Below are 27,812 nucleotides of genomic sequence, written 5' to 3'. Positions count from 1 at the left end.
ACAGTGATTTGTTTAACACCTATTTACAGACAGCATATCTAATGTCACTGTGTTTCTGCTTGTCTTTGTGTTCATCCAGCTGCTCAACCAGTAGCACTTGTATGAACAGAGTTATCTGAAGTTAAATTTTACCGGTCCAGCTCATCAGCCAGTCTTCTTAGGTTGTGGGCATGATGCATAGCCTTTTCTACCAAATCATCATCAAACAGAGACAGATTGGCTAGTTTTTCTTGCAATTCCTTTTTTGCTCCATCTATTTCTGCGTAGAACCCTGACGCATTCTGAACGAAACATGGAAGGAAGGGAAGAAGATGAAAATTGTAAGAAACAAGTCTATATTTTAATTATTATTTTTTATTTTACCTGTTATATTATTATAATGTTATTTTATGCTTTATTTTTAACACATAAAAAAGAGGAAAGGTTGAAAAGAGCCTGTCTTATGAATGTGAATGGGGCAAGACAAGTGCAGGAAGATAAATCAGTCAAAATTCCAGAAATTACATAAAGAGATATTAAAGAGATGTGAAAAAATACAAAAGACAGACAGTTGAGAGCCGTATTAGCATTCTTTATGTTTGCTCCAGAATGATGGCAATGCATATGCTTTGTAGTCAAGTGCTAATAGGTAGAATAATTAAACCAGGTCTTTTCAAAATCCCCTTGCTGTGGCTCATATTAAATTAGGAGATGGAAACCATGATTTTTTTTTTGACCTGTTCTTTGTGAAGACTGTAGGCCAGAAATTAGCTTTTGAGCCTTCTAAACTATATCAATGCAAGTAAATGAATACTGCTGGGATGGGTGGGCTTACACAGTGTCCAGTGATTGACCTTGTTAGTGCATGGTCCCTGGCGCTGTTTTAGCTCTGGCCAGCCAGCACTCTCTCAAACCTGCCTCTCTGGAAAGCTTCCTGGGGCAGTGCCTGTGCCCCATGGGCAATTCGGAAGAGACCTGTTGCTGGAGAGGGGCAGAGGGTTTAGCTGTATGGCTTTGAGCTGTGCCATGCCATGAAGAACTGGCCCTGGCCCTGTTTCTGTCTCCCTGTGTAGAGAGAGCCCTGATGCTAAGACTTCTTGGATTAATCTGATTTATAAGAGTTTGCCTGAATACTACCTCAGTGTATGTATAGGCGAGAAGATGTAGTATTCCTTTGCCATAGTCATGCTTCTTTATATAAAATTCTTGTGGAGAAGACCAGATAGGCCTGCATTCATCTCCTCTCTGATACACAACCTTCCTGATAAGTCTGAGGACTATAATAGTGGCCTCAATATACGGGATAAAAGGATGAAATGGAGAAAGAGAAAAAGATGGAGTAAAGTGTGAAGATACTCATTGCTGATGAGGATGTAAGATGTTCCCAAACTACTTCCTTCCTTGCAGTGTATTGTTTGTAAACTTATCGATGGGAGGGGGGAACCCCAATCAATAAACTGTAGCAATTTGTTTTGCACAAAACACAAGAGAAAAAAAATCATATGGCTCAATCACACGGGAATGATTATGCTTGAAGACAGTTATCTTCTTTTTGTTTTCTCAAATGACTTCTTCAAAGAAAAAAGAATAGTTTTTGGTATTTGTTCTTATACTAAAAATAGGAGTGAACAACTATGGCTGAAATGAGTGCATTTGGACAATTTTCATTTGTGTTAAACTACCTCAAAATTTTAATATAAAAGAAAAAATTTGATAAAACAGCAAGTTTTGGTTGACAAAATCCCAGTTTTATTTGCTTCATTTTTTTTCATAGAAAGTTCAAAAAATTATGGGAATGATTAATCTTTTAAAAGTTTCCTACAAAACCTTGTCTCATTTAAAAAGCTGGATCCCTAATCTACAGTCCCAGAGGAGGATTTTTATAAGACAATGTGCTTATGTTTAAGTTTTACACTCCAACCATCACTGGTTATACAACTGAGATCTGGGCTCTTTAACCTTCTCCTATGCTCACTTGCAGGCATAAACAACAGCATATAGTAGAGTCTGTTATCAGTGCATCTTTTGGCCTTTTGGCAGCCCCTTCTAATGAAATAACTGAGAAGTCCACAGCAAAATCCTTCATTCAGCTATGCCTACAGTAATGTGTCTTTAAAACACATTATTTTTCTGAGGCAGTAAAATGTAATTGCAAAGCTTTTCAGCCAGGAAGACTTAAACTTTTTKGGGGGAATATTTTTCAGTATTTCAGTGAAGCAGTTAAAAAAAAAAAAAAAAGGAGGCTTGTGTTTAATGGTCTAAACATATGACTTTTTAAAAGTTAAAAAAATCAGGACGGATCATTTAAACAAGTCACTAAGGCACCTACCTTTATTATCTTGCTTAATTCTGAGTTGATCTTTTGTGGTCCTGCCAAAATAGCTGTGGCACTTAGCAGAATGCTGTTCACTTCATTTGCTTGCTGTTTTATTTTCTCATGTTGTTTCTGCAAAAAAAATAAACCCACATCCAAAAATGTCTGTGAATTGCTAAAATACAGTGTTACCATTTTTGTCATGTTATTAAAGTTAATTCAAAACATAAACTGATAAACTAAATACATTTTAGACAAATTGGAAGCCCAAGTTTTTTTCCAGACGTCTCTAATAGCTGCATATTATAATGGGACTCTTTGCATTTTCTTGTCATTGGGAAAGAAAATTTTTTTATTTATATGAATTAATTTCCTTTTATAATACAGATTGAGCAATTATTGGAATAAAGCATCATTCAGTGCACTGCCAATAGAGACAAATTAAACATGGACTTTTCATGGTGGCCTGCAGACTAGTTTGTTCTGGATGTTTTTTAAATTTGCAGCGTGAAGATGTCTTTTTCTTGACGATAATAAAGCTAATGTGAACATTCTCTTTGGTACAGCATCTGCCTTCATTGTGAGGAATAATGAAAAATCCAACTGGTTAAAAACAGTGAACAATTATGACTACATCCAGCATACTTCAGGCTTCACTTCATAAATAGGAGACAAGCTGCAGCTCTGCACTGTAATTACAAAACAATGGAAAAACAGGAGACTGTACATAAGGATCTCAAGCTTCTTGTAGAGCAATTCACAAGAACAGTATGCCCAATTTCTGTATTGAATTACTAGACCTCCACATCAGCGTGAACTTCTAGTGCTGTAAATCCCCAAGAGCTCAAAATTCAGCCACTGACTCTATGAAACTGAGTGGTTAGCGTGAATTTGCAAGGTCGTTCTAGTAATCATAAGACTGTTCCCTAAATCTCTCCCCTCCAGAATCCGAATGATTTCAGCCATTGAAATGAAACAGTCAGTTTGAAATGGTCCCAAAAGTTCTTCATTTTTTCCTTACTGAAAAAATAAATGAAAAAAACAATTTTGAGTGTGACATTCTGGTTTTGCAGCGCTGAAATAAAACTGAAGAAAACAGAGTAAGGATCACAGAACTGCTGGAAAGAGAAAGAAATAATCTTTTTATATGATTGATGAATTGGGTACTTTTCCAGGATAAGAGACCTTAAAGTTCAATTTCCTCATCAGCCAGACAGGATTTGAACCTAATCCTTCCCTCAGGCAAATGTGCACCCCTTCCATGCTGTAGGGGACAGATCTCTGAGCTCTCCTCTTCCATGATTACTTTGTACAAAATACTGAAACTATTCATTTGAATAAAAGGTTAAGGGAAGATTACTCTAGTCCTATAGCTAAGCTGTTCACCCAACAAGTAGGAAACCCAGTTTCAAGATATCTGTTGTGAAGCAGCTAGAGAATGGATTTGAGCTTAATGATGGAAGGGCAATCATTTTTTCCTAAACGAATGCAGAGAGGGAGTTTGGAAGAGGCATCATGAAGACAGTCATAGCCCAGGTCTTGAATGCAGTGCAGAATCTTTATAAATAATGATTTTAATAGAATATAATTTTGTGAGCATGAAGTCCTTCCATATTATAAATGAGTACATAATATGTGAAATGATCCCACCACAATATATATAGCAGCTGTGCTACTTGGAATTTTGAGCTTCTTGGGTTTTGTTGTAATACATCCTCCTATGTTTAAGCATTCATATCCACCTCTCCCATGGCCCACTGAGTCATGCCATGCCAAAATTTGCTGTTAATTGTCACTCCATCAAGAAATAATAGCACTTTGTATTTCCACAACTTAGAACTCCAGTGTCGAACTTATCCTGCTGAGTGGTCCAAATAACTTTTTATCATACTGGTGATTCCTGTATCTAAATTGTTTGCAGTCCACTATATTAAACACCAGTAAAAATGGTTGATTCACAGACAATGCTTTTGATAAATGTACTGCATAATACCTCACGCTCTTGAAGATTGGCTGTGTTTTCCTTATTTATGTCCTCAGTTTGCATAACGTAGTCAAGTGCCTGGTCTAACGCCTCCTCCAGGTCTGACAGTTTCATATTGTGTTCACTGAGCTGCTCCAACACATCAGAAACCAGAGATCTGGTGTCATTGTACCTTTCATGAAACTCTTCAACTTGCTGTAGCACTGAGAGAAAAGTCAGAGGCCAAATTAATTCAAAACCTGGATTTCTGACAAAACATACCTATGCAGCAATTTCTGTTGCTGTTTATCAGGGGATCAGTAAAACAAGTTTGTTAACAGCCCACTGGAGAGTTTACTTACTTCACATACCTAGATTTTAATTTCCCTCCTCTTTTGAATAGGAATGCTCTGTTTCATTTTAGTATCTCACTTTAACCCCATGAATCCCCTCTCTCAAATTACAAGCAGCTTTTTCTAAATAAGACTGGTTTTGGCTTTACTTGCTTTTTCATTTTTTTTCATTGTCACAGCTAACCAGTCTACTCTGTCCTTACTGTGTTAGGGCTCAGACTCATGTTCACTGAGCAAACAGCTGTGAAAATTAAGTCACCACTCTTTCCCATCCCAGTAGTTTTTACCTCTCTCCTGGAGATTAGTGTTTCYATCGCAGGGCTGGCAGAACAGAATGGACGCATTCACATGAGCAGTTCCAGCCCGGGCACAGACCTGCCTTCCTCAGCAGCTATTGCTAAGGCGCTGCAGTGTGCAGACATGCACACACACACATTTTTCTGCCCACTCTGCCGTGGGGGCAGCAAGTGCCAGTGGAGAGTTGGGGTAGACAGTTGGAAACAGCAACACCTGCTGCTGCTGCTGCAGCAAGGCTCAGTGAGTTTGTCCCTCAGAGCCGTGCCACTGCAGGCCTCTTTTCCCCAAGCTCTGTTAGTGAAGTTAGGAAAGGCAGGGAGCCAACAATAGCCCTGAAGTTTGTTTAATGCTTGACAGTCTCCTGAAATCAGCAGAATTACAGTGGTTTAAGTTAGGGACTCATCATGGTGAACCAGACTCAGGAACTGAGCCCAGTATTACTTTCACGCTGGCAGATAATAGTTTTCTTCAGACTACACTTTCTTATTCTTTCCCAGATTTGCTCTCTCACTTTTTTCTTTTTTTTTAAACCAGCAGGAGTAGGAATTATTTAATCTCTTTTGCTTCTTGTTAAAGTAATTAATGACAAAAGGCTGTTAATAGACGCACACATTTCATATACTGTCTTACATTCTTTTGAACTGTGAATGTTGCAGCTGCCCAGCACAATAGTCAGTACTTGCTGAGCACTTGCTGATCCTCCCCACGGTTCAGAAGCACACCCAGAACTGCTCAGCCTGTGCCAGGTCTGCATAGATGTGTGGATGAATGGAAAAGAGATTTAAAACTCACACTCTTCTGCTGCATTTTCCTCCTCATCTGCAAGTTGCCTCTGATTAGTGAAAGGCTTGCAGTGTTTGATCTCCTTCAGCATCTCCTCAGCCACAGTCAGCTTGTGGGCAATTTCTTCAGGGCTCAGCTCTTGTTGAATTGCATAGTATTTCATCTTGCTGCTGATTTCTGAGGGAAAAAGGAACAGATGGTTAATCCAATGTGGCTACAGTGAAGTAAATATTTTGGAGTACTTTTACTTTTTTTGAATCCAGATCATGTTGACAGCAAAAGAAAGTTTTAATTATCTTATAACTCTATAGTAGATAGTTATTAAGGTTAATCCAGTCTTACCATTAAACCTGTAAATAAACCACACTTTCTGGCATATGTGGGGTATCATTAGAAGAGGATGAAATCAAACAGGCATCATTTGTGTGCATTATTTGGCTTGGCAGTTCTTACAGACAGGGATCATCATTTTATTCTGAGTGCTGTGGCATGTAGTGGACTGGGGCCCTGGTCCAGGATTGTAGTTTCTAAATGTTGCCACAAAAATGTGATGTTTATTAAATAGCAACAACAACAGCAAGGATACTGAAATAACCTCTTTATCCATCTGAAAAAGTTTGAGGGACCCTAAAGAGGAAACATATTGCTTCTGGCCTGATATTGCCTAGCTGGTTTGGAGTGGGGTAATATTTCAAAGTTTTGGTCTTGATTCAAAACACACTGTTGGGTCCTTGCAGTGATGCATCTAAAACTGAGTTTACCCACTCCTAATATAGACATTACAAAGCTTATCCTCTTCTCACTCCCTGATCTGGAAGACCAGTCACCTTTGCTTTTATTTCCTATGATGTGAGTAGCTTTGGCTTGTGTTCACTTGTTCTGTGGATAAACCAGAGCTGGCAAAGCCAGCACTATGCATCTGTAAGATATTTATAAAAAATAGATGCGCAGTTGTGGCAATGCCACAACAGATTGTCTGGCAGACTTTTTGTGTAGTTTCTGGATGGCTCCTGAGCTCGTTAGCGAAGTTTTTCTTATACTGAGCAACAGCTGATCACCAGCAGTGGTTTCATGGATTTCTTTTTCCTTCTCATCCTGGAGTCCACATGTGCACACGTGCACTTTCCCTTCAGTAGAGGGAGTAGAAGTGGCTTGCCTTCTACAACAACAATCCAGGGGAATAATTTTGACAATGGTGGAGTTCATTTTCACCCACCTCTCTGTAACTGCTTTCTGGATGAACAAGCACTCTTTTTATTCACAGTCTGGATGTTGCTTCTTTGGTGATAGCTCAGCCTGACTTGTGCTACTTGGGCCCCAAAGAAGACGTGTTTCTGCCTTCTGTAGTTCCTCTCCTGTAGTTCCCCTCCCTGAAATATTAACAGTCCAAAAGCACTATCCACACAGGTCAGCCAATGCCTGTTGGTGACATATAGCGAGGCTCATGCTGACACTTGTGCTCAGTAATTGTAGAAACAATATTTAATGGATGGGCAGAACATCAAATGTGATCTAGCATCATAGGTGTAAGGAGGTGGTAAAAGTGTAACTTTTTGTGTGCGTGGTCTCAGCCTGCTCCCACTGTGTGACAGGAGGTGTTAACCAATGTTTGTTGACATTGAAGTAATGGTTGAAGTATGCATGGAGATCATGATCAGCTAGGATAATGCAATTAATATGTAACAACTCTTCATTGCAAAAGTTGCCACAGAGCTTGCAATAATTGCTCTAAGTCAGAACTGCTCAGGTCTCATGTGGAAAAAGACACTTTCAACCTTTTAATACCAAACAGGATCACTGTCACCTCTTTGGTAATGATGTAGAAATGTCATGGTGAGATCCCTGGGACTGCAGGCAAGCATGTAAAAGGTGAAAACTTCACTAATTCTGAATGTCACAGACCCCTAGCACCTCACACCTCATGACTGACTGAAGACCTTTAATACAAATGACTTAAAGCTGCAAAATCTACGGTGAAGAAAGGAAGAGAGAAGGCCATCAGCAGTGACTGGGCCTGAGAAGGAAGAGTGTGATCTGATACATCATCTACACTCGTTCGTATAGTAAAACAAGGTTTATTTTAAGGGTCTCCTAGTTAATCAAGGATTTTTATTAATTGAAAAAGAGCTGTTTAGCCTCAACTGCCAGTGAATCTTTCTATTCTGATGCCATGTACAGCCTTTACTGTTGGTTTTGTAAAGGACTAGGTGATGTCAGGAGGCTCTATGGCAGAACAGAGGCTTTTGTGGTGCAGGTGCACAGGGAAATTTCTGAGTGCATTCCCTTTGGGGTTTTATTACTTTCTGTAGATACAGAACAAGAGGCTGCAATAGGCTTAATTAGTTTAATTAGTTTTATATAGCAGTGTGATAATGATATGTCATCAATACTCCAGATGGAGATGATCATCTCTGATTATGAAACCTTTTTTAAGTGCAGTTGTGCTCAGGAAGGTGTTCACTGTGGTCATTTATTTTTTGATATAGAGTATACTAAAAATTCTTGAAGATGCAAGCAGTCTCTCAGGCTCTAAATGAAAATAAAAATCCTTCATCTGGGATGGTATAAAATGCATACATTTACAGTCAGGAGAGAAACTATGTTTTGATATTTGTGTTAGCTCTGGAGATGCTTTTATTGCTCTTGTGTGCTGCCCAAAGATGGACTTTATAAGTTTTGTTTGCATCCCCTCACATCATGTGCACCAATAAGTGGGACACTGAGGCAACAGATGACACAGCATTTTATGCTGTTGTCACAGCATTTTATCATGAAGGAGCCCTTGGTTTCATTCGTTTCTTAATTTGGGGAGATCTTCAGTGTGTTGTTTGCCCTTCCTACTGTGAAACAGCAACACTATAACTATTTATGACAGCCTGCACTAGCCGCGCAGTTTACAATGCTGCAGTTTACAATACTTCTGTATTTCAAAAAAAAAAAAAAAGGATGAGAGGACAACAGCTAATCTCTAATGCTCTCTAGATGTGACTAGACCTAAACTCAAATGGAAATTCTAGTCAGATGAGGCAATAAATAACTTGGGGAGAAAGCTGCCACCAGCAGTGATGGGGAAGCAGTATGTTCACTGAATTAATTACCACTTGGTATCCTGCTCTTTTTAGAAGCATCTGGATGAAGTTATATGAATCAGCACAATCCTACCCAGCAACAATTTGCTAAAAGATAAAAAATGGGGTTAAAATAAAACTCACCAGTGGGATCACCAGAGTTAGTCGGAGCTAACAGTGACTGTGACGGGTTCAAAAAGGGAAACCTCTTATTTTTTTTGTCTGTCTAGCTTATTTATATAGCCTCCATTAATTATCAGCAGGATGGGAAAAGTGCACTTGCATCAATCTGCTGACAAAGAAGACAGTGAGCAGTCTCATGTCCCATCCTATGCTCATGTTTGTGACTGCATCCAGCCCCAATCTGATACCAACTCTTTTTTTTTTTTTTTTTAAACACAAGTGAATGTGAGTTCCTTGAGCAGCTAGTCAAATAATCAGAGGCTACAAGCTGAATTAGCTTGAAGTATTGCATGTAAATCTATTTATTATTATTTTTTCTCTTTTGAAGAGAGAAAAAAGAAAGAGCAGCCCTTGTTCTGGGGCCCATGTCAGCCCATGGTGTCAACTTTTCATCATGGCATTGCAGTTTGTAAAAACCTAATGTGCGGGTTGCTTTGTGAGTGAGCCCAGGTGCTATGACATTTCTGCACTGGAGGTTTCTTTAATATATGCTTGACATTGAGCTGAACCATAAAGAAATCTATTTACCTTGGATGTTATCCCTCATATTACTGAGCTGTTGCACAAGCTGAGTAGCATGGTTGTTGGTCGCTATGGTTTCCTTCTGTACCAGTAGGCCTTTGCTGGATGCCTTATTTCCCTATGAATAAACCATGTGAGGTAGAGATTAGATTTCTTTTCAGATCCATATGCATGTGTGGGAATGAGCAGTGTAAACACACATTTTGCTTTCTCCTGATGAGCATGTGAAAGTCCATTTATCATATAAAATACTATTTACAAAGGTGTTTGAAGTGAAGGACTGTCTTGTTGGTATTTTCAGAATTGCAGAGTGAGAGATTAAAATCTGTCCCATATTTATCCATCATTTGCTGCAATCAAATTGCCATAAATTATGTGCACTTGTAAAACTCCCATCTGCTGAGTCCCCTAGGCGTTCAGCAGGGCTGACTGATTTTGCTGGGTATTGCATTTCCTGAGTAAGCATATAGACTGAAGAATAAAGTGTGAAGCTCACAACCATTTTTAGATCAGTGTCTCCCTCATGTGAGGTCCCCACCCTTGTAACTTCTTAGAATTCAGAAAAAGCATGAGGAGCCAAAATGCTCAGAAGAGCTGAGCCGCACTCTTATCCTATATTGCATCTGAGGCTGTACTCTAAGCTGAATTCCCTCATATGGACACAAGGTTATTTGGTCCCCAAACAGGTTGTATGGTGAGGCATCAGTTGAGGCTGTAAGGGGATGAAAATTTACCACGTCATAGTTACCATGTTTCCTAAAAGGCCATTGACATCAGCAATCCTTATATGTAATTTCCACTTCCATTTCTTAGGAAAGGGAAAAAAGATGACTGCTGTGCTGTCAATGTTTCCTGTGTTGTGTGTGAGTGTGTGTGCGTATGTCTGCATCACATGCTTGCCAGTGGTAAAGTGTTTGATTCAAAGTCCTTGTTTGGGTTGCAGCAGAGAAAATACCCACTGGAAAATCAGTTTTGAATTTTGGGGTGCCCTGACACCAATTAATCCTGAAGATATTTGATTGTTGGCATACTCACTTAATGCTTGCTTAATCCTGCGCTTGGCTGAGAAATCTGTTTTCATCTTTCAGCCCTGTAGCTCTTAGCAGTGTTTTAGCCACAGACTGTAGCTGTTGTAGCAGCTGCGGTAACCCAGAAATATCCCATTTAAACGTGGTTTGAAATTGCAGAAGCACCAGGTGGCGCTTGAAACCAATGAGAGAGCTGAAAATCCGTGGTCCAGGTGCTCTGCAGCTTGCCTGGCCCCGCCAGACGGTGGGAAGGGGCCTGGCTTTACTGGGGGATACAAATGCGACAGAAATACAATTGTACCTGAATAAAATAAATATAGGAGTTTGTTGAAAGACTTTAATTTTATTTCTGTTTGCTTACCGGTTTTTAGTCTTTGAAGGGCAAGCAATATATTTTCTGTTCATATTCCTTTATTGCTATCGCAGTTTCTTGTGTTTGCTTTGTTGCTTGTCATTGTTATTTGTTGCTTATTTTAAGCAACTTGTTGCTGGTTTTTACACACATTTGCCTTTAAATATCATTCTTTCCTTACCAAATTCTTCTTTAACTATTGAACACACAGGGAATTACCGAGACAGGTTTGGTGATTACCATGAGGTTGATGGGAAACATGACAGTGTGAGTGAGGAGTGCTCTTACTGACCCTCAGATTCCCACTGATGTTTGGAGACTTTACCTGGAATTTGCAAAGAGCCTATGAAGGGAAGGTGTTTGGCTCCCCCAAATTTCTGACAAATTTTCAGGATAGAGCTAAATGCTGTTTTACTCTAAGCCCATCCCAAGCAGACTCGGGGATTTACAGATCACATTTATTATTCTCATTTACTAGAAAGAATCGCTTACAATCTGTGCATTCATTCTGTTTTCATGGTTTAAATCAGAATCTCCAGTGAACCATCAGGCATGGCAAAGGGCACTTGAAATGCTCTGAATGGAAGAAACAGCATAAATCTGCAAAATCCATTCAAAGCTCCAGCACCCAGTTTCCATGAAATTACCTTGAAAAGAGCAAAAAGGGGTATATTCAAAGTTATTACTGTGGTCTTACCTCCACTGTGAGAGTCTGGGGCTTTTATTTTCCTGCCTTACAAGCAATCATAGATATTCCTGTGGAACAAGCTTTATAAATAACTAGGGAGAAAAGACCACAGGAAATGCTGAATTCATTGGTTCAGGGAAGGTCGAACCATGGAATGAGCTAAAACATACACAGCATAATAGTGAAGATGACAAAAACTTTATTATCCAAATTCACTAAATATCTCTAGAAAACCTAATGCCTTAACCATCCTACCTACAAATGACATAGTGGGACCCAGAGGCCATGTAAACACTGCCAGATTTTCACGAGTACAGGCTGGGGGGAGCTGATTTAATCAAACCTCTCTTTTGAAGCCAGATATAGTATGTGTAATTCTGCAGTGCCTTTCCATTAAGTAAGTGTTGATTAAACCCACCAAAACTCAGATTTTCTCTTCCACCTCTCTATATAGTCCTTTCTTCTCTTTGTTTTTGTTTTTTTTTCCCTCCTTGCCCCTGTATTTGAGTTTTTAGTCTAAGGTATAATTTTAATTTGTCTTGCGAAGGAATTGGTAAGTGAATATAAGGTCTGGCATTTTGCAATAAACATGAAATATACTCCAGTCCTAGTGAAACTGTAGTTATCTCTGACTGGTACTAATATAGCTTGATGTATCTCACTAATACACATAATACGTCTCAGCAATAGAACGATGTTTAATAATATCTGTTTAAAATAGAGGAGCAGCAATTTTGAACCTTATTTCTTCTCTTAACATATTTCATTACACTATTCTTCTAGGGTGCAGTGAAAGTGTTATGTACACTGAGAGCAGATAACCTTAGTTTTATAGCCTGGCAATTGAATGTGGGATGTAACATTTATGATTATAATAGTGTTAAAACATATCTTGAGTGCTGATCAGGCTCCCAACTCAGTAGGTACCTGAAAAACCATTTGAACTGGCAGTTTTGTAACATATTTTGAAGTGTCTAATCAGGGTTAATTTAAACTTTATGAGAGCATACATGTAAAATAGATACAGTGCAAACATTCCCAAAATCAATCTGAATTACTTTAATCTTGGTTACTTTACTTAATTAGAAATCAGAATTTGAAATGCAGCATGTCTATCTCAGATCAAATGTACGTATGGTGTAGGGAGTAAGGTAGGAATGCAGATCCTGAGGGAAGGCTTATTGTGATCAGTGGCAAACCTCTGACTGCATTTAATGGACTTTGGCTCTACATCCTTCCCTTTCTGGGAAAGGGACTGATAGATCATTTACAGTTTTAATTCAGAGCTCAGTGAGCCCCCCTCCCACACAAAATAGAAAGTTTTCCCAAGCATCTTTTGGGGCACTCACACCCTTACATGGCGAACCTCTTATGCCATAAAGTGAATATGACAAAGCGGAAACCCTCAGTACTCTGTCAAAAGGCTATACACAAACCTGTTCGTCGAGTACTTCTGCGTCTGTCAGGAGATCATTCATTTCCGCAGCAACATCATCGACCTGGATGGTCCAAAGTATGGAATGATTCTTTTTTTTGGACATTGCGACCTGTGTAGGGCAAAAAAAACCCAAAACCAAAACCAGTGAAACTGACAGCAAATTCTTTCTCTAATGAATATAGTGCGAGTGACACAAGAATTCAGTAATCCTGGGCAGGGACTGAAATATATGTGAGTGGAGTGGCAATTCATAGATTAAAATTACATTAAAAAAAAAAAATTCGCCAGTGCTTGTACCTGGAGATGAGTGGCAGTGAGGTTGAGGTCATTCAAGCGTTTGTGAGCTGCAACTCCTGTAGAAATGCTCAGGAAAGTCGATTTGCTTTCATCAATAGCCAGAACTGCTAATCGGATGTCATCAGTCAAATCCCAAATACATTTATCACAGCCTGATAAGAAGATAAAAGAGTGACACTTTTCTTTTAGCATTTGTGTCAGTTAAACAGCAAATATTCTTTTCCTTCTTAAATTCGCTCTATCCTGCTCTTGCCCCATGGGGTTCCCTCTCTTTGTTATTGATGGATATTGATGGATACCCGTTTTTCTTTCACTTTCATCTGTCCACTTGCCAGGTCCCCCAGTACAGTCATGATGCTTCCAGCTGAAAAGCACCAGATGGGACTAGTCTAAGAGCCTGTCGAGGCAGCTTCATAATTAGTAGGGAGAGAGATATGAGGCATTTCCTGGCTATTCCCTAAAGGCTCTGTATGTTTGTGGCCCCCAAAACAGCAGATTGGGGTCAAAAAACAAGTTAATTTTGTTACAACCCGAAACTGTGTATTAAAAATTTGGTGGTATGAGAAGTCAGGATGTACAGCAGCCAGACTCTTGGCTAGCTATTCAGTTTGGGAGCCAACTTTTAAAAGCACAATCATAACATGTTTAGATTATGCTTTCATAGAACTATATCCCTGTACCTACTGAATGCTTGTACTACCATCTAATTTTTAGTGACATTTGTGCCACTRCTAAATACAAAGAGTCTTAGATGAACATGAAATGCAGATTCCTACATAAACTTTTGCTTAGTGTTGCATAGCCTGTATTCTTTATTGCAGCAGCTCCCAAATGTTTTCCTTTGTTTGTGCCCCTGGGCACATGACCCCTCTTCACTGCCATGGTTGTTTCTTGGGAACTGGTTTAGAAACCCATGCTACATGGTATGCATTATACCACAGACATAATTATACTAGCATTTAAAAAAAAATCCATGTTTACACATAGTTACAACATAGTGCTATTGGAAACTCCCCAGGCTTCCCATAGTTAATATAGGGGAGATGATAGTGGAAAAGCAACTGATTGATTTATRTATGTCAGATTGGCAGCAGTGACAATTTATACTGAGGTGTGCATGCAAGTAGAAGAGCAGAACCGACATGCAAGATAGCCCAGATAATGTTGTGGCTGGCAACTTTTAGGGCCAGAATATTTTTTTGCAGGCACTGAGCCTCCAAGTCTAGAGGAGTGCCTTTGTGTACCTAATGCTCCACAGTTTATACCTAAGTGTTCAGTCCCTAATACAAAGTGGAATGTCTTAATGTACTCATTCAAGCAAGCAAACACAATTTTAAATACACAGTCAGTGAGGCATTGCACATGTTCACATGTATAAGTGCCCTGCAGGAACAAGCTTCAAGTGCTGAGTCCACACAAGAATTGAGCTCTTAAGGTCATATTTGTAGGCATCTAAATAAAAGAGCGATATTCATTTTTGAGGTTCTCTTGATAATATTCTTACTGATGGTTGGGCAGTCTGTGCCAGTAGAAACTTCAGGACTATCTGCTAGACATTCTCCCGTTTGGCTGTCACACATTTTTCCTCCACAGTTACATTCTGTAGGAAAAAGAAAGGATTTTTAAAACAGTAATCTTCAAAATGTACAATGAACCTTTCCCCACCAACACTTACGAAATGATTACATGTAGGATTGTGCCAATATGCTCACACCAAAGTCAGGGGCTTCTGAGCCTGATTTTTCCTTATGTGCATAGAAAAAGGTATTCTTTGAACTGAAGAGCTTAGAGGCAGATTAGACCAAATAAATATGAGATGGGAAACAGTATGTGCTGAAGTGACTTCTGCTGTTGCTATTCAGAGGGACRTTGACAGGCTGGAGAGATGGGCAGAGAGGAACTCATGAAATTCAATAAAGGGAAGTGCAGAGTCTTGCACCTAGGGAGGAATAACCCCATGCACCAGTACAGGCTGGAAGCTGACCTGCTGGAAAGCAGCTCTGCAGAGAAGGACCTGGGAGTGCTGGTGGACAACAGGTTGACCATGAGCCAGCAATGTGCCCTTGTGGCCAAGAAGGCCAATGGTATCCTGGGCTGCATTAGGAAGAGCGTTGCCAGCAGGTCGAGGGAGGTGATCCTTCCCCTCTACTCAGCCCTGGTGAAGCCACAGTTGGAGTGCTGTGTCCAGTGCTGGGCTTCCCAATACAAGAGAGACATGGAGCTACTGGAGAGAGTCCAGTGAAGGGCTACTAAGATGATGAAGGGACTGGAGCATTTCTTATATGAGCAGAGGCTGAGAGAGCTGGGACTGTTCAGCCTGGAGAAGAGAAGACTGAGGGGTATAAGTATCTGAAGGGAGGGTGTAAAGAGGATGGGGTCAGACTCTTTTCAGTGGTGCCCAGTGACAGAATGAGAGGCAATGGGCACAAACAGAAATACAGAAAGTTCCATCTGAACATAAGGAGAAGCTTCTTTACTGTGAGGGTGACAGAGCCCTGGAACAGGTTGCCCAGAGAGGTTGTGGAGTCTCCTTCCTTGGAGATATTCAAAAACCATCTGGACGCAATCCTGTGCAACATGCTCTAGGTGACCTTGCTGGAGCAGGGGGGTTGGACTAAATGATCTCCAGAGGTCTATTCCAACCTCAACCGTTCTGTGATTCTGTGATTCTTCTAGGCTTCCCAGCTGGTCAAAAGCAGAAGCAGAGAGACCAGAGTTGTCCAGCTGGGTCATTGTGCATTACTGTCTAGAGAAAGTGATGTTTAGGTGATGGGCTAAGGAAAACAGTACAACTAAAGTTAGTTATTAGTTATATATCTCTGCACAGGCCTATGGAATTTTTCAATGCCACATCAGGCTGCCACTAAATAAGCTTTCCAACTTATCAAGGATTGATAGTGGGCTCCAATTCCATCATCAGCTTGAGCATATCAAAAAGTAAATATCTCCTGCCACTTACAGTGAAGAATAAACAAGGTTTTACATTGTTTTAACTTGAATAAGCTACATTTTTATTGCCAGCACAAGTGGCTTTTAAAAAAGTATAATTTCTAATCTGAAGTGTCTCTTTAAAGTTTTAATTGGCCTTTTAAGATATATTATTTAAAGATTAAAATATTCCAGGAACACTTTGATGGAATAACAAAAACTCAAGCAGCACATAAGAACATCAGAGATTTATCTGGAATTCATTTTGCTCTTGTGATTCATGGTTTCATCAGAATCTCATGTAACAAAATTGTTCACTGCCATTTTATTGTAGCCCATTCATTCTTTTCTATGAATTATCCCTATATTTACATTACACATTGCACATTCAAGGAATTTTTAGGGAAAATGTGTAATACAGCTTCAAAGTAACCATGATGCACTAACATTGGAATAATTTTGTATAACTGAACCAGTGCCAGTAGAATTACTCAGTTTTTGTATTAGTGTGAAAACAGAATTTGGGTATGACTTTTATGGGTAACAGATATTTTGACCTCTCCACAACCTGTATGACCTGGGTGTCTCCCAACTCCTGGATCTACAGTGTTTTAGTTTATTATTTCTTTTGTTAAGAAATAAAAGTCTCAGTTGAAAGCAGAGATCTGCCTTTACCTACATCACAGGATCCAGGCTATTTCAAAAACCATTGGCAAGATTACAGGAATAAGATTAAAATTTGGATTAGGTTAGTGTTCAAGAAAACCAAACTGCATTTTCTTATTAAACAGGGTAAGTGTTACTTTGTCACAAAAATGCTTATAATAAATTCATTTCAAAAGCAGTCCTGATAATTTTTCATCTAATTTTTTAGAAGGTACCGTATTTTTAATGGACAATTCAGACCTTCAGTGATATTCTGGTTTACTCTTGAAGACATCTTCTAAATTTACCTTTATTTCTGAGGGACATTTGTAAAAAGCTTTGAAGTGTGGTTTTGGACACATGGTTAAGGGATTTATTGAAAAGAGGCTGAAAACTACTATCCACCTCTGCACAGATTTTCTCTTTTGCTTGAAAGAAGAAAAGATTATCTTAGCTGGATAGAGTTCATTTCACTCTCTTAAAATTTTTTGTTGTCTATACCCTGTGAGGTGCTTTATGAAACTCATGTACACAAACCCTCAGTTTCTTACGCTATTTTCTTTTTTGTATTTTTACATTTTAAAGAAGATATTTGTCTTATTTCAGAATCAATATTTTTCTAAATTAGAGTTTCCAATTGTTCCAAAATGCCGAAGTATAAGCTAGCCTTGTTAAGTACTAGAATGTTTTGGATATCATGGATATTCTGATTGGTGCAGGCAATTTTGTGTTTAAATAAACATTCTATGTGGTAGATAGACCAAGCATGTACATTTTTATGCAGCGTTTCTGTTCAGGCTGTGTGCAGCTACCATTTATGAAATATCCATATTTTGAATTTTAGCAGAAGTGAAGAGGAAATTAGAACTGTGTAACTCTGAAACATAACATATCAAAATCAGGATTTACTAGAGTCAACAACAGGATCAAATTCACTCCTAAAGAAAGAAAAGATGCACCTTTCATAACATACTCAATTTCTCAGGTACTTTTTATATTTAGCAAAGATCAAATACTACAAGAAAATCTGCTAATGAAGAGAATTACCAAGCTGATTTATAGTCTGCATGAAAAACCTTTATAGAGAAGTCTGGTGTACTGTGAAATCCCACTTAAACTCTACCTCAGAAATATAAATAATACCTAAGCTTTCTTCCTCTAATTCCTGCAACTCCTTAATGGCATAAACCAAAACTATACTGAGGTGATGAAAGTGTGACTTAAGTTTAGATACCCTACATTCAGAAATGCTTTCCAAATATGCATCTTGTGTAGTTCGTTTAGACACTTAAAATGCTCTATAATCCTCAGACTTCTGGCAAAACTACTCTTAGCTGTTTGAAGTTCCACTATTGCACATGGCCAGAGCACCATTGCTGTGGCTGAGTTAAAGTGCTGGGTGCATATCTCTTGCCTGATGGCATTCAGGATCCAGAAACTAGATCCTGTTATTCTTTATGGGAGAACTGCAATTAAATCATCTCCAGTAAAACGAGTAAGGCAGTGAGTTGCATGAACAAGACTTGTTTTGAAACCTTAATATCACAGAGATGTTGAATTGCAGGCCTGTGTTGGGGCCCAAAACCATGCAAGAGCTGAGTTTGGGGCACACTAGTCCCTACAGCCTTTGACTTTTTGGCTGGTCTGCATGCCTAGGCACAGTGCACTGGCATTTGGGATTGCTGTCTGTAGGCAACAGCTCTCCCATTTCAGCATAAATGGAATTTAGGCACATGACTTAGCAGTTTGAATTACATCTCAGAGACAGACACTTGACTTCTAGCTGTCACAGTATAGGAAAATAAAACTGGAAGGGACCATTAGCACCATCATATCCAGTCCACTGCATAAGGCAGCAGCACAAAAGACACTTGAGTCCAAAGCATCCCCAGAACCTCCATCCTACAGGTCCCCAAACACTCCTAGCACCTTRTAAGAAATTAGTAGAAAACAAAATCCCATTACACAGTGAGTCACAAGAAGAAAGTATGTTTGGTCAAGACATACACCTTAAGGCCCAACACCTTAAGACTCCAGCACTTGCAATCTCCAGGCTGGGTGCCTGCTTTGGCTCTATCTTACCCTCAAGCCATGCTGAGAGCTAGGAGTGAGCCATCTCCTCCATTTTGTGATCTGGTCCCTAAGGGAAGGACCCCCAGCAAAGCGGCTGGGAGGAAGCCTGGAGGTCTGAGCACCTGCATTCTGCCTTTAGCTGTGGCTATTCCTCGGTGCTTTGAAAGAAGGTGAAATCTCTGCTTCCAGAAGCCAAAGCAATGACAAAGGGCACAAGGTTTAAGTTCTTTTTGGATCTAACACCTTGTAAATTAGAAGAATAAGTGTCTTTGAGGATGTAGATCTTTGTGACCCCTCTATGTTGGTCTGTATAGGTAACTGTCCTCTGGGTAGCATCTTACCAACCACTGGGACTCCAGTCATTGCAGAAGTGGAAATACGGTAACAAAAAAGATGACCCAGCTGCATGGAGAATACACAACATATTATCAGCTGAAAACGAGGAAAAACTGAGCTAGGATCCGATCAGAACTGTTCCCCTAAAAAATTCCTTCAGATCCTCAAGTGCCATCAGTTTGGGTGGATGTGTTCTACAGCGTGGGGTACCAACAAATACAAAGGTGAAGTCTCTGCCCCAAAGAAAGTTTGGAGTCCTCATTTAAAACAAGATACAGGCCTACATTCATCCTGCCTAGGTGTTTGATTGAGATGTTGGAGTTTGGGGTTGGAGACTTCCTCACAGGCAATGGAAAGAGCGAAAAAGTGCCAGGAAATGATTCGGCTGAACAGGCATCTAAATGATCCCGCCAGGGAGGCGGTTGGGAGCGCGCTGTAATTCCCAGTGCTGCAGGAGTCCTCCTGATGGTTGATCTTATCATCTCTACTAAGTAGTGCATATACTGTGATGTGCTGAGTTCTACTGTGCTCAAACCAAATTACCAAACTATAGGCAATACCTGTACAGTTTTTAGCGAATCTGGCATCTCCATAGTAACCTGGAGCACATCGTTCACACTTGAACCCAGTGGTGTTGCGCAGGCAGTTGCGGCACTGGCCAGTCACTTCGTCGCAGTCTTCAAAAATCAGGTTTGGGTCTGAGTTGCTGCTGCAGTCACATTTTTTACAAGTGCTTCCAATTAGCAAGGGGTTTCCATAGTAACCAGGAGCACACCTGGAAGGAAAAGCAAGCCCAGAGGTGACTAACAATGACATTCCCATCTGTGCTACTATTTTTTCTCTGGCTTTATTTATGTCATCATGAATTGATGGCAATCTGCAACTACTAAGGGACAGAGGACAAATCAGGAACTGTAATCCTGCAGAGGCTGTTTTGTGAACTAGTCTCATTCTGTATAGTTATTTATTTTTCCCTTCTTGAACACTCCTGGTATCTCAATCACATCAGTCGGTATTTTTTTATTTGTATCTTTAGTGATGAAATGATTTGTTCCCCATTGTTTTAAACTGCATGACAGAATGACCTTGGTGGAGAGGCTCCCTGCAATTCTAGTGTTTATTTTGGTCTCTATCAGCTTTGGATCTCACCAACTATATTGTGTTATATAGGAAATGGGAGAAAGAGACTGCATTTCATGATTCGGAAACTCAGAGTAAGTTCAGGCTCCATTTTCATTATAATGCACATAACAAAGTTCTGACCAGAAGAGATCTATATAAATATTTCTGTGATGAGACATGGGATAGTTTCTGTTTTTTGCAAAACAAAACAGACACTGAAACAACCTCCCTTTTACATCTCCACTATTTTTCAGATATGGTCTATGATAGCCTGTTGGCTGAGGCCAAAAGGCTAAGAGCAGCCACAAAGCCAGAAGGGGAGGATTCTTCTATTGGTTTCTGGTAGGAAAGGCAAGCACCACAGGGAAAGCCTGAAATGAGCCTGTTTTGCTTTTCATGTTTTATCACTTTTGGGAAGCATTTCTGTTGAAAACTTGCTGCATAATAGTATGGAAGAAATGTTAAAACTGCAGTGATTTTTGAAAGTCTAGACAAACCAACTGTACCTAATGTTCCTGGGCAGATGGTGACCCTAAGCTAAGACAATAGTGAATAGATTTGGTATCATTGTTTGGAAAGAAAGGACAGGCACTCTGTTATAGGAGTCCCTGCTGATAGCAAGGAGTGGACTTAATCCTACATGCTACAGGTACTTTTGCAAAAGAGCAGAAATAGCTGATGAACGGCAGTTGCTGGCAGCACTGCAGTGGTTAGCCACAGCAGCTGGCAGAGGACAGACATAGCCAGAGTGGCGAGCAGAGCTGGCACAGGAGCAGGTAAGGAGCAGCTCATGGGAGCATGTCCTCAACCAAGAGCATCACTGGAGGAGCTGGCAGCCAGAGCAGCAGTGAGCCAACCAGCGGGGTTAGCTGGCAGGATGGAGGGCAGCCTGTGCCACTGGTGGTGTCACCGAGGGGTGAAGAGGGGACTTGCCATCCGGCACCTTGCGCTGCAGAGCTTGGGGACTCATACCCACAAACTGGGAATGAAGAATTATTCCTTGGGGATAGAGGCTGCTAGCTGGCCTAGCTTAATGAAGAAATCAGTGGATTAAATAATTGTGGCAATAGTTTAGTAAGGAGTAGTCATTGTATTTTATTCTATTTTATCTCCCTGTTGTCCTTTGCTTTTCTCTCATCCATGAACACCTGTTTTGAGATGCTGTTTGTGCTGCTGTTTGTGGGTGGGGAGGGTGAGCTCTCAGGCAGTTTAGTTTAATTTTCCCAAGTTTCTGGCTAGTGACTTGAGCTGGGGTCTGGTGTCTCTTAAAATGTGAACATAGTCAAATCCAGGTTCTGCTATATCTGAACGATAAAAATGTAGGAGATCTTATAAGAGCTTCCAGTTTTGATCTCTTCCTATGTTTGCTGAAGGTTTTTTTAATAAAGAAAGTAATTTCCTCAACATTGCTTTGTTCATGTTCCAGGCTAGAACCCCCACAGTAAAAGCATGTATAAAATTTTAAGCATCTTAATATAAACCACTTGGCTGCCTCAGTTATTGCCTTTGTCAATGACAAAGACTCTAGTTGTCTCTTTGCAACACTGTCTGAATCTTTGCTGCAGATCTTATCATTTGACCCAGATGTAAAGAATAAAAGTATGATCTGGAGTTCTGTGCATCCTTTGAAAAATGTGAATACAACAGTGAGCATGAAGAATGTGATTTAACTGATTTTGGTGGAGTCACTCCCCATTTACATGGGAGTTAGGGCAGCCACTGATGGAAATGCTCCAAAAGGCTTACTATAATTTTCTAATATTCTAAAGCCTATATGAGATAGTCATATTTTTCCAAATTTCAAAATTTCAGTACCTTTATGAAGTTTGAAAAAGAAAAGAAATACTCCATGATTAAAAAAAAGATCTGTCTAACCATTTGATTTATTTTGAGCTTTCAAAATCTTTCATCCTTTTAAAAAATTTTCTGTAGTTAGATGTTTTCCAAACGATTGTCCATCTGTTTTGGCCACCAATTCATGTCACAGAGGCCACTGAACAGTGCTGAGGTGATAACTGTGTTTTGCTTACCTCTAATCAGGTGTAGTTTTCAATCACTGTCTACCAAAGACTGTATACTATTCCCTTCATGCCCACAGTATATGTTCTCTCATAAGAACAAGGTGATTTTTTTTTCTTTTCTGAAAGATACCATTCTGTTCACTTGCCAGAAGTGTAGTGGACAGTGCTCACATCTTCACAGATATATTTCTGGGCCTGGAATTAAGTGCTGTTTTGTATGATCATCTGACTCACTTTCATTAGCCATATCTCATCATCTGGAGTAGCTGTCTAAAACAAATAGAAACCTTTACAGCTGAAAATAAATGTGTCATCTTCACTTTCCCTTTCCCTTTACCACTCAGTACATCTCATAGATTAGGACTGTGCTTGGCCTCTTTGAGAGTAGACTCTGAGTGAGAAGAGCGAAGACAGCTGGATGGAAACATACCACTCCATCTCTGCACTTTATGGTCCAAAAAAGTAGAGGCCTGTGGTAAATGCCTTTTCCTCCCTTGTATCAATAAATGGCTCTTTGTTGCTAACAAAAAATATTTCCTCTCCCACGCGATTTTTCAACATTGTGGAAATAATAAAGCTGCTGAGTTATCTTTGTTGTGTTTCACAGCCATGTTTGCTTCCTGTAATTATTGGTGAGTAAGAAATTAACTTCCCCTTCACTGACAATGCCAAAAGAACTCTTTTCCTGTGTTCACTTTGGAGGATAAAGTATCATTTGTTCAGTTATCTTTTTTAACATTTGGGCATTAATAAAACCTGGATTTCATCTGTCACCACCTTAATGCCTTGTTGTTGGAGTCAATGAACAAAACGATTCATTCCTAAGTTTCAAACTGGGAGGTTGGTTTTCCCAGTTCCCAGCAAAGGCCTCCATGATTTTACAACTTTATTTGTGGGCAAACGTAAAAGAAACTGGATAGATTTGTGCCAAGTCTCTGGAGCAGCACAAGAAAACTTCCTACATGAATGCCAGAGGATATGGAGCTGATTGCCTCCTGGCCTGCTGAGAGATACCACGCGCTGCCCATGGCGGGGTGCCCGCAGCTCACTGCCCCACGGCACCAGTCACTGATCGCCTCAGAGAGCTGGTAGAGAGGGGGCAGGGGGACAGAGCGGGGAGGTTGATGGGCAGGATGCGGCCTTCCTCTCCCTTTACTAGGTTGCCTTCAGGCAAATGAAATTAAGCAGGACGTGGTAATGATGCCCTCTGAAGACACAAGCCACTATTTGGGTTGCGGGAAGGATGGGGGCAATGTCCCTTTTTGCTAGCATTCAGGATTGCTGATGGAGGGGAGGCTGGGAAACACAGTGCTCCTGACGGTGTATTGACAGCACAGTGGCTGACAGTACTCTCAGTGAATGGTGGAGGGGCGCAGCAGGAGCATATGTAAGGCTCTTTAGCAAGTGGACAGGGACCAGCAATGCATATCTCATTTGTCTTTGAAACCCTTTTCATCATTTCTGACACAAATGGGAGTAGGACCAGGAGCCGACCAGAAAGAAAGTCTTATTTGTTACTGCTCGCCACTTAACCTAACAGTCAAGGACTTAACCTAGTGACCCAGACAAGCTGATTTCTTTCTGTAGCTTTTTCTAACCCATCTACTCAGCTTTGCCTTCTTTGAGACAGATGCACTGTGTAAGGCTGGTTAGTGGCTATTAGAAAACAAAGCTGTATTATTCTCCCCTGCTATTATAATCTGCTATTCACTTTGTAGGATTTGATTTGCTTGTAGTCTAGGATGACATTTTAATAGCCATTAAGTTCCTTAATGGAACTTCACTGACCTTTTAATTGTCTGCATTTTCCTCTGTGTATATATCTGACATTTCAGAAGAATGGAAGGATATAGCCAAAGGACTGGAAATAAGCTCTTTTTTTTCATTTTTGTGCCTGCTGTGTAGAGAGGGCTTTCACTATTGCTGTCACCACATTGGTAACACAGAGTTAATATGCTGATGTTCTGAGCCATTTATAAGGGCAAAAGCCTTCACTCTTTCTGTTTTTCATCTTACCTTTTTCACATTGATTTCTCTTTTGCATCTTGAGCATCACTTTTCCCCCTTCTCTGGTAGTTCTGTTAAGTATTATATTCATATATATTCAAGACTTGCCCATTAATGACAGTGAACTGAGTTCTTTAATAGACTGAGTTCTTCAGGGACTTGAAGGAATACTAAAATGGGTGCTGAGGAAGCCAGCTGGCTGAGCCATCCTGTACCCCTCAGTCTGTGTTAGGGCTGTTTAAACTTAGTGACTGCCCAAGGAGAAATTCTGAATTAGAATCAAGCCTCTGGCATTCACTGAAATGCCATTCATGTGTATTCATAGAGAGTAAGATGACCCTTTAAAAGATAGGATAGTAAGCTAAATTTCTACTATGTAGCTCCATTTATTTGTGTACTTAGTAATTTAGAACATTTTTAGTGGAAATTGCTTATGGGCATCAGGATAAATTGAAAAGCAAAACTGACCCACAGCTGCTTTGTTGACTTGATTGAATTACRTTTGTGAAGTACATCTGGGAAGCTGTATCTGATCATTAAGAATTTGATCACATAATTCATTTTTCTCCCTGGCTTCTGAAACGTTTAATTGGTCGAACCCTGTCATGTTTTTAGATTGGGGAATTGCAAGAGGCATCTATGTGGTGGTGATTTTTCACTTCAGCAGCTGTTTCCAATTTGTATTTCATATTTCAGTCTGTAAATTGTATTCATTTTAGGAAGATAATTACACGAAGGTACCAGAAGTGCGAGAACTGGACCAAAATATATCAGATGTAAATGTCTGTCTTGCGCAGCCCTGTGTCTACAGCAATTTCTTGCTGCTTTTTTGTAGGAACTGAGTGAGATCCTTAAACAGTCATGATTCAACCTAGTGAATACACATGCACAAGATTTCTCCTCAGTATGGGGAAGTTCCCTTGAAGGCTTCTGAACTTTAGTATTGTTGACAGTAAGTCATTCTTTTAGTTTCTTACCTTTCACAGTTGGGTCCTGCRTAGTTTTCTTTACAGACACAGCGTACACTTCCACTTTTTCTGTTACAGGACACTGCAAAGCTGGAATTTTATTAGAATAGATAGAGTAATGAGCAATGGCAAACACTTGGGAATATTTGTTTGCTACATTATGGACATTTGCTGTCAATGTGGGCTCTGGCTCTTGGTTACTCGTGGCTGAATGTTCTTTCACTGGTATCACTAGGTTCCTAAGCTCTCTCTGWTATCCATGTTATACCCAGTGTCTGTCTGTTTAATTAGTGTAGAAAGCACTGTGTTGCGCTATGGAGGTATATAAGCCCCAGATACATGCAGATTCCTATCTTGCAGTGTAGATCAGACACGCTTGCAGGTTTTCATAGATATATTTTAGATAAGGAACTTAGGATAAATGTGTATGGCATATGAATCTAATTGCTTCCTGTCTTTTAGTCTAAGGGGAAAAGTATTGCTTATGAAACACACTGCACTGAGCACTTCTGGAATTTAGACTCTGGAATAGGCACAGCAGTTTCCTATACAATTCCCAGTTTTTCTCAAACCTGATCCAGAGGTATGGAGTGGTGTAAACTGAACTCAGTGATGCTATCCTCATTTACGGTAACTGGAGTCTATCATCTCACTGAGTAAGCCGGAAAGAGCCTGGGGCCTGTTCTGAGACCAGCATGCCAATTAGTGATACTGATGGCAGTAGCGCTTTGTGGTGTAATTTTCACTGGAGTGATTCTAAAACATGGATTCCTTTGCTTTCTTATGTTTCAGGTTTTAACCAATGTATAACAGAATACAAGGAACTGCAGCAGCTTGATTTGGGTAGTGCAAAATTCTATACACTTCAAATACAGAGATCTATATGACTTAAATACATTTACAGTAAAAAAGCATACAGTCTTAAAGATGTTTTCAGTTAGATCCCGATATACACTGGAATGCAGTCAAAATACTGAGTGGCAGCAGTTGCTGGCTGCAGGCCCATGGCTCTTAAAATGCAGGTCCTTGGTCCCACTGCTAACCTGATCCTGACTGGTATCAGCTATGGTTCTTGAAGGACTGCATGCCCCTTGAGAACTGGCAGAGCAAAAGTCACTATATGTCTTTTTTCCTCTTGCACATCTTCTGTTATAGTATTATACCAAGCTGTGCTGGGCAGCTGTGGCCAGATTGCATTCCTTTTGCACAAAAGTACAAAATGCTCAGAATAATGGGAAAGAGCATGATCCACACAATGTTCCAGGAATGAGCAACATTAAAAGGTGACAAGAATTCCTGTAAAGCTTCAGTTCCCACCAGCATCTCTCAGCTGGTGGGACAACCAGGGTCAAATAAATAGATGTCTGTGTTGTCTCAAAACATTTCATACAGCCAGAAAGAACACAGAATGAGCTTCTTCTCACACAATTCACAAATTAACTTCAGTAAAARCTTTTATGAGAACATATCTAGAAATTCATAACAGTTTGGCAGCCTTCCTCTTCTTTTATTGAGGTTAGTTCCTTCACACAGTTGAACAAACCACATTGTGGATTTAAGTTATGAAAAAAGACTGAAGCCTTCCTGAGTTTTTATATTTTTTGTGGTCTTTTAGAGAAAAAAAGTTCATAAAATTCCCTCAGGTTTAAAAAGAAGTAACATCTGCTGGAATCTGAAGCAATCCCTTTTTTTATTCCAAAGAGATGACATTACGCTTCATTTGGATTATTCCAAAAGTTCCCAGGATAGCAGATATGAAGATAGTTTGGCCAGAAAAAATTCTAGAAGCACACAGATGATTCCCAAGAACAAATATGTATCTGATGATTCTGTCAGTTTTCAGATTTGGTCAGTTTGTCTAACTGTTATGAATTCACTAGCTATTTCCAATTTAAAGCAGATTACTAAACTGTGCTTTGCATGCTCTGTATTTAAGGTGTTTAATGCTTTTCTGCTTTCTGATAGAGTTACTGTTTTGCCTTAGTATAAATTGACTAGGAATAATGGAGGAATAATAAAAAACATAGGAGCGGATGTTTGTTCTTTGAATTTAATTATGCAAGGCTCAATGTTGCTCAATCATTATTATTTGCTTGTGTTCCAGCCCCAGCTGAAGGCTATCGTGTGGTCAGGTCTCTCTCATACAGGAAGCTGTACAGACAATTTCTGCACATGATTTATATAGGGATATAAAAGAAATTGGGATAGATATTCCTTTAAATATTGCCTTCAGGACTTGAATATAAGGGGAAAGCCTGTAAAATTGAACTGTATCTTTACATGAGATGATTTTAAAGAGGTGACACATTGCTCCTAATATGTAAGCATATGCATACAGGCTCTTTGCTAGGTTTGTTCTCCCTTCCTGATCCCACACTGCTGTCCTTTTGGGTTTGGGGCTTCCTTATCTCTAGTGGTCCGAAATAGGAGAGGAGTATGTCCCTAGC

General features: G+C 39.8%; 1 protein-coding gene across 1 annotated transcript in view; it reads right to left on the bottom strand.

Moving 5' to 3' along the window:
* Positions 1-27,812, bottom strand: part of LAMA4 (laminin subunit alpha 4) — a 108,191-nt gene that overhangs the window by 42,114 nt on the left and 38,265 nt on the right. The window contains exons 4-13 of the mRNA XM_026065560.1: positions 25,375-25,455; positions 19,808-20,022; positions 14,770-14,865; positions 13,266-13,417; positions 12,967-13,077; positions 9,469-9,580; positions 5,699-5,866; positions 4,287-4,480; positions 2,309-2,425; positions 133-281 (exon numbers count right to left, since the gene is read on the bottom strand). Coding sequence (XP_025921345.1) covers positions 133-281; positions 2,309-2,425; positions 4,287-4,480; positions 5,699-5,866; positions 9,469-9,580; positions 12,967-13,077; positions 13,266-13,417; positions 14,770-14,865; positions 19,808-20,022; positions 25,375-25,455 — 1,395 coding nt within the window. The remainder of the gene's footprint in view (positions 1-132; positions 282-2,308; positions 2,426-4,286; positions 4,481-5,698; positions 5,867-9,468; positions 9,581-12,966; positions 13,078-13,265; positions 13,418-14,769; positions 14,866-19,807; positions 20,023-25,374; positions 25,456-27,812) is intronic.

Source organism: Apteryx rowi, unplaced genomic scaffold, assembly GCF_003343035.1.
Source record: "Apteryx rowi isolate R43461 unplaced genomic scaffold, aptRow1 scaffold_229, whole genome shotgun sequence".
NCBI lineage: Eukaryota > Metazoa > Chordata > Aves > Apterygiformes > Apterygidae > Apteryx > Apteryx rowi.
This window is presented reverse-complemented; position numbering and strand designations above follow the sequence as displayed.